Below are 7,272 nucleotides of genomic sequence, written 5' to 3'. Positions count from 1 at the left end.
CAGGTGTCTTTTATACTGATAACAAGTTCAAACAGGTGCCATTAATACAGGTAACGAGTGGAGGACAGAGGAGCCTCTTAAAGAAGAAGTTACAGGTCTGTGAGAGCCAGAAATCTTGCTTGTTTGTAGGTGACCAAATACTTATTTTCCACTATAATTTGCAAATAAATTCATAAAAAATCCTATAATGTAAATCTAAATTTGTCTGTCATAGTTGACGTGTACCTATGATGAAAATTACAGGCATCTCTCATCTTTTTAAGTGGGAGAACTTGCACAATTGGTGGCTGACTAAATACTTTTTTCCCCCACTGTATAACTCACAAAGTATGGAAAGACAGGATACTCTTGAAGCAGTATTTCATTTGAGATGCATACCTCTGCCAGGAAATACATAGATAAAGACTGTTTGACCAACCATAAAGAGGGTCAGGGCTTGGCTACATGGCACCTTCAAACAAGAAACTGAAGCTAAACCAAAGAAACATCTTCCAGAGTTGTGGATATATTTGTGTACTCCCTTGTATTATCTATGAACATTGTTTATGTACGGTGTCATTATGTTGAAAAAGCAGAAAACCATAACTCCCAATGGTACATTTGCTTCTCAAGGACTTGAGGCCACTAATGGATGTAAAAGTCATGCATTGAGAAACTAAAACAAAGAAACATTCTACTAAGAGTACTCACTTTATAAAAAAAAATAAAAAAAATACTTTTTACAAAGCTGTTACAAGATACAAAGATTATTTTGAGAATGGGGGCAGGAGTAGTTACAAATAATTTCACTCATGTAAAATAAGAGGAACAAAATAGAGACCAGCACAAACACATTTGCAAGGCAACCATCCACAAGGAAGGGCAGTCTAGACAGGCTCTTACAGAAACATGCTTTTTTTTTTTTGTTAAAGAAAACACATTACTAAAGAGCTGTATGATGTTGCATCCCTCTAATATGCAGTCTCCTTCACAAATATCCCTAACTAGCTATATCCTAGGTCTGAGAATGAATCACTTAGAATGTGAGGCAAATGCAGATTTGCCCAGCCGCTGTCTACACTATTTTAAAAAGTCCTCCTTTGGAGACAGTCTTCATAGTGGAATGCACATGACAGCCTAAAACGAAAAGCAACACAAAAAGTAATCAGCAGTCTTGGCTCCATCCTGTAGGTAGACTATCGGTAGTGACGGGGGGGTGGGCTGCGGGAGGGTGGGCTACGGTGTGCTGCAGGTGGGCGACGTGGAGGAGGGCTATGGCGAGACACCTTGCGAACAGGGGGTGACTGATAACGAGGGGGTGGAGAGCCGCGACCTTGATAAGCGGGTGAGTACCGTCCCCTGGATCTGGAACGGGACCGGGAGCGTCCTCTGCTGTCCCCAATCTCTCCATGGACCCGGATAGACGATGTCTCCCCCTGAAAAATGTCCGCCATGTCAGAGAACGTCCTGAAAATGCAACATTTCCTTAAGACTGTAGAGCTGAGGATCTGAGTGTTTAGTTACCTGGTGTGATCTGAACTCCGTCCTGTCTAGGCGCCGCATGGCATACTCCATGTCCTCTCTGCGCAGGAACTCCACCACCCCTTCCCCGTCCCGCTGAACATCTGTGAAACAAACGTCTCCCGCCTCCCTCATGTGATCTTTCAAGTCTTGCCAGCTTCCAGTCGGAGGCAGGCCTGTGGGAACAGAGACCAAACCATTAAGGACTTTGGCCTTTATAGGCCAGTGTTTCCCAACCCTGGTCCTCAAGTACCCCCAACAGCACAGTTTCGTTGTAGCCCTTGACAAACACACCTCATTGAGGGCTTGATGATTAGTTGACATGTTGAATCAGGTGTGCTTGTCCAGGGTTACAATAAAAATGTGTACTGTTGTGGGTACTTGAGGTCCAGGGTTGGGAAACCTTGTTATTACTCCCGAGTGGCGCAGTGGTCTAAGGCACTGCATCGCAGTGCTAGCTGTGCCACTAGAGATCCTGGTTCGAATCCAGGCTCTGTCGTAGCTGGCCGCGACCGGGAGACCCATGGGGTGGCGCGCACAATTGGCCCAGTGTCATCCAGGGTAGGGGAGGGAATGGCCGGCAGGGGATGTAGCTCAGTTGGTAGAACATGGCGTTTGCAACGCCAGGGTTGTGGGTTCGATAAAATAATATATGCACTAACTGTAAGTCGCTCTGGATAAGAGCGTCTGCTAAATGACTAAAATGTAAAATGTAAATGTTATAGGCAACCCCCAACAATACCAGGGTACATCTAACCTTGTATTGGCATACAGTGTCGTAAATCATGGAATTATTTAACACTGATAACTTGAGAAATAAAGCATATAAAAAGCTAATCAGAGGGAACCGAGTGCAAACTGACGTTGATCGAAGGAAGAGATAAGCTTTCATTAAACAAATAAGCACCGACTTTATCCACTTACCAGTCACAATAACTCTGAACTCTGACCTTCGAGTAGGAGGCCCAAACCTCCCTTTAGGACCACCGGGACCTCCTTCACCACCCCCTCGACCACCACCACCCATAGGACCGTTGAATTTAGAGGAGGCAGAGCGAGGGTGCTCAACGCGCAGCTTGCAGTCTCCAAATCCATAACCATTCCTCCCATAGACTGCATCCTCTGCATCACTAATACATAAGGACATGAGTGACCGTGTGAGAATGTGGCATGTCAAGATGGCAGTCATATGGGAGTCAGTCACAAATGACAAAACTATGAACACTATTGATCTAGTCTTATTGGTCAACAATGGAGAATGCCATTCATGGATGGTGGTTTATCTTACCGTGGATCTTCAAAGCGCACAAAGGCAAAGGGAATAGTGCCTCTGTTATTCTTCAACTCAACGTCTCGGATTTTGCCATATTTGAAGAATATATCCTCAATATCCCGCTCTTGCACATCAGCCGGAAGGTTCCCCACGTAGATCCTGCCATCTGCCATGATGTTACCAGAACTGATCCTGATTGGGGGGGAAAGAGAACGTTAGCAATACTGAACACTCCCTGAACTAAAATAATGTTTCCCCCCCCCCTCATTCCTGCCATTCATAATGTCCAAACAAAGGTTTACACTTCGTACAACCCCTACAAGTCAAATGTATCAAGACTGCATAGACAAACTCAAATACCGAGTTGGGTACTTATTAACCAAACCCCAACGCACGCCCAACGGTTCAACCACCAGGTGAGACGAAATCCCAGCAGGCTCAGTTAGATAGCTAGCTACCTACGCTAAAGTTAGCTTAGCTATTCATGGGATATTTCCTTTCAAAACGGGATAACATGGCTGGGGGCGGGACAGTAGTTAGCTAACTAGGTAGCTTGTTAATATATTTCAAACAGAAAAATACGTTGCATATCGACTCGTAGTAGCTACCTACCTTCCCTGGATTGCCAAACTGTGCTCACCTTTATTCCAGGTTTGCCCATTCATTCAGTACCTAGCCACCAAGTTGTCGACAACCATTAGTTAGCTAGCTAGTAGCTAACGTTAGCTTGCTAGCTAACAAGTTAGCCTTGCTGACTCGTGTGTCATATTTTGTGTTTGCAGAAGAGCTCATGATAGCTCGCCTACCTTCCTGTGTCGCTGACCAGACCTGCAACCCTTGTGGTTGCTGTGGTTATTTTCAAAAACTCGTATAATGCTATTTTTTGCTTATCTCCGGAGAACGGTAGCCTCAAACCTCTCTCGGTGGATCTCTATGCTGCTTTAAGCTAGCTAGGCTAGCCAGTTTCCTCCAATGACTTCCGGTTCCGTCAAAAGGTTCCTACCATATCCACCAGGTGGCGCCCCTGCACACAAAAACCTTTCATCCCCACATCCACAAATTGCATGTCATGTTTTGCATGTCGAACAGTACCAAACTAAAATGTGAGATATTTTGGTTTTTTCCTTTGTTTCTTGAGGGTCTGTCATGCCATAAAAGTGTCCGCCAGCCAATGTGTGTGTGTGTGTGTGTCCCAGGCCCCTTGAAAAGTCTCAGGCCATTTAGTGTGTTCATGCAGTGGGAGGAGGGGTTGGTTCGTTGGCAGAGAGCAATGGCTAGCTAGTATGGTAACTATTCTAGCTAACTAACTGGCTGAATAAGTTGACGAGGTACCCACCCAAACTGTGAAAACTAACCCAAAACTTTACACAACGTTAGACACGGACACGAATGATCTGCTTGGCGTGTTAACACACTGGTGGTTTGTTGTAATCGAGTATTGGTGCTAACCTTGTTATTGGAGGCTGGCATGCTAGTTGGCTATGGCGTCATAGGATTCGGTGCCCTGGACGGTTTTCACGGAAGAATACTGTACCAAGTTAGCTAGCTGAATAAACTAAGTTAGAGTCTATTCCTAGAAAACATTGAACCGCTGTAGTTTACAACAATTATAATTTCTAAAGTGGAAGTTGGGAGAGTTATATTTGAGTGTTTCAGTGAAATGTAAGTGAGGGAGGCCCCGCTCTCTCACTTTCCCAGATGTTTAGTTCATTTCATTCCGATCTCCTTTGCATTATTGTAGCCTTTTTCTGTAGCCTGTCAACTATGTGTCTGTCTATCCCTGTTCTCTCCTCTCAGCACAGGCCATACAAACGCTTCACACCACGTGGCTGTTGCCACTCTAATCTGGTGGTCCCTGCGCGCACGACCCACGTGGAGTTCCAGGTCTCTGGGAGCCTCTGGAACTGCCATTCTGTGGCCAACAAGGCAGAGTTCATCTTAGTCTATGCTACCCTCCAGTCCCTCGACTTCTTGGCGCTGACGGAAATATGGATTACTACAGAAAACACTGCTACTCCCACTGCTCTTTCCTCATCTGACCATGTGTTCTCGCATACCCCGAGAGCATCTGGTCAGCGCGGCGGTGGCACAGGAATCCTCATCTCTCCCAAGTGGACATTCTCTCTTTTTCCCCTGACCCATCTGTCTATCTCCTCATTTGAATTCCATGCTGTCACAGTCACTAGCCCATTCCAGCTTAACATTCTTGTCATTTATCGCCCTCCAGGTTCCCTTGGAGAGTTAATCAATGAGCTTGACGCCTTGATAAGTTCCTTTCCTGAGGATGGCTCACCCCTCACAGTTCTGGGTGACTTTAACCTCCCTACGTCTGCCTTTGACTCATTTCTCTCTGCCGCCTCCTTTCCACTCCTTTCCTCTTTTGACCTCACCCTCTCACCATCCGCCCCTACTCACAAGGCAGGCAATACGCTTGACCTCATCTTTACTAGATGCTGTTCTTCTACTAATCTCACTGCAACTCCCCTCCAAGTCTCCGACCACTACTTTGTATCCTTTTCTCTCTCGCTCTCCTCCAACACTACTCACTCCGCCCCTACTCAGATGGTAATGTGCCGTCGCAACCTTCGCTCTCTCTCTCTCGCTACTCTCTCTTCCATCCTATCATCTCTTCCCTCTGCTAAATCCTTCTCCCTCCGATCTCCTGATTCTGCCTCCTCAACCCTCCTCTCCTCCCTTTCTGCATCTTTTGACTCTCTATGTCCCCTATCCTCCCTGCCGGCTCGGTCCTCCCCTCCTGCTCCATGGCTTGACGACTCATTGCGAGCTCATAGAAGAGGGCTCCGGGCAGCCGAGCGGAAATGGAGGAAAACTAGACTCCCTGCGGACCTGTCATCTTTTCACTCCCTCCTCTCTACATTCTCTTCCTCTGTTTCCGCTGCCAAAGCCACTTTCTACCACTCTAAATTTCAAGCCTCTGCCTCTAACCCTAGGAAGCTCTTTGCCACATTCTCCTCCCTGCTGAATTCTACTCCTCCTCCCTCCTCCCTCTCTGTGGATGACTTCGTCAACCATTTTGAAAAGAAGGTTGATGACATCCAATCCTCATTTATTAAGTCAACTGACACCGCTGGTCCTGCTCACACTGCCCTACCCTATGCTTTGACTTCTTTCTCCCCTCTCTCTCCAGATGAAATCTTGTGACTTGTGACGGCCGGCCGCCTAACAACCTGCCCACTTGACCCTATCCCCTCCTCTCTTCTCCAGACCATTTCCGGAGACCTTCTCCCTTACCTCACCTCGCTCATCAACTCATCCTTGACCGCTGGCCATGTCCCTTCCGTCTTCAAGAGAGCAAGAGTTGCACCCCTCCTCAAAAAACCTACACTCGATCCCTCCGATGTCAACAACTACAGACCAGTATCCCTTCTTTCTTTTCTCTCCAAAACTCTTGAGCTAGCCAACTCTCCTGCTATCTCTCTCATAATGACATTCTTGATCCAAACCAGTCAGGTTTCAAGACTGGTCATTCAACTGAGACTGCTCTTCTCTGTGTCACGGAGGCTCTCCGCACTGCTAAAGCTAACTCTCTCTCTGCTCTTATCCTTCTAGACCTATCCGCTGCCTTTGATACTGTGAACCATCAGATCCTTCTCTCCACCCTCTCCGAGTTGGGCATCTCCGGCGCTGCTCACTCTTGGATTGCGTCCTACCTGACAGGTCGCTCCTACCAGGTGGCGTGGCGAGAATCTGTCTCCGCACCACGTGCTCTCACCACTGGTGTCCCCCAGGGCTCAATTCTAGGCCCTCTCCTATTCCCTCTATACACCAAGTCACTTGGCTCTGTCATATCCTCACATGGTCTCTCCTATCATTGCTACGCAGACGACACACAATTCATTTTCTCCTTTCCCCCTTCTGATAACCAGGTGGCGAATCGCATCTCTGCATGTCTGGCAGACATATCAGTGTGGATGTCGGATCACCACCTCAAGCTGAATCTCGGCAAGACGGAGCTGCTCTTCCTCCCGGGGAAGGACTGCCCGCTCCATGATCTCACCATCACGGTTGACAACTCCATTGTGTCCTCCTCCCAGAGTGCAAAGAATCTTGGCGTGACCCTGGACAACACCCTGTCATTCTCCGCTAACATCAAAGCGGTGACTCGATCCTACAGGTTCATGCTCTACAACATTGGCAGAGTACGACCCTACCTTACACAGAAAGCAGCACAGGTCCTAATCCAGGCACTTCTCATCTCCTGTCTGGATTACTGCAACTCGCTGTTGGCTGTGCCATTAAACCCGTACAACTTATCCAGAACGCTGCAGCCCGTCTGGTGTTCAACCTTCCCAAGTTCTCTCATGTCACCCCGCTCCTCCGCACACTCCACTGGCTTCCAGTTGAGGCTCGCATCTACTACAAGACCATGGTGCTTGCCTACGGAGCTGTGAGGGGAACGGCACCTCCTTACCTTCAGGCTCTGATCAGACGCTATACCCAAACGAGGGCACTACGTTCATCCACCTCTGGCCTGCTAG

The 7,272-nt window shown here is 47.5% G+C and overlaps 1 protein-coding gene across 3 annotated transcripts; it reads right to left on the bottom strand.

The window, feature by feature from the left end:
• Nucleotides 1-677: 677 nt before the first annotated feature.
• LOC311144646 (serine/arginine-rich splicing factor 9-like) lies at nucleotides 678-3,753 on the bottom strand. 3 transcript variants are annotated; one of them, XM_084180697.1, is made up of 5 exons: nucleotides 3,414-3,753; nucleotides 2,789-2,965; nucleotides 2,425-2,630; nucleotides 1,504-1,676; nucleotides 678-1,415 (listed from the first exon to the last, which is right to left on the bottom strand). In XM_084180697.1, exons 2-5 carry the CDS (start codon nucleotides 2,944-2,946, stop codon nucleotides 1,176-1,178), a joined length of 777 nt encoding a protein of 258 aa, XP_084036823.1. In that variant the 5' UTR covers nucleotides 2,947-2,965; nucleotides 3,414-3,753; the 3' UTR covers nucleotides 678-1,175. The 3 variants fall into 3 exon arrangements, with proteins under 3 accessions (XP_084036823.1, XP_084036822.1, XP_084036821.1); XM_084180696.1 differs by having other exon boundaries at nucleotides 3,580-3,743; XM_084180695.1 differs by having other exon boundaries at nucleotides 3,386-3,721.
• Nucleotides 3,754-7,272: the final 3,519 nt, after the last annotated feature.

This window comes from Coregonus lavaretus (genome assembly GCF_964263955.1).
Source record: "Coregonus lavaretus genome assembly, chromosome: 17".
In the NCBI taxonomy this organism is placed as follows: Eukaryota; Metazoa; Chordata; class Actinopteri; order Salmoniformes; family Salmonidae; genus Coregonus; species Coregonus lavaretus.
This window is presented reverse-complemented; position numbering and strand designations above follow the sequence as displayed.

Excerpts from the sequence above, each read along its gene's own strand:
- LOC311144646 (XM_084180695.1), bottom strand. The coding sequence starts at position 3,438 with ATGAATGGGCAAACCTGGAATAAAGGTGAGCACAGTTTGGCAATCCAG. Across the intron at positions 2,966-3,385 it reads AGTTTGGCAATCCAGGGAAG|GATCAGTTCTGGTAACATCA; the intron begins GTAGGTAGCTAC and ends CCCCCCAATCAG. Across the intron at positions 1,416-1,503 it reads CGGAGTTCAGATCACACCAG|GGGGAGACATCGTCTATCCG; the intron begins GTAACTAAACAC and ends GACATTTTTCAG.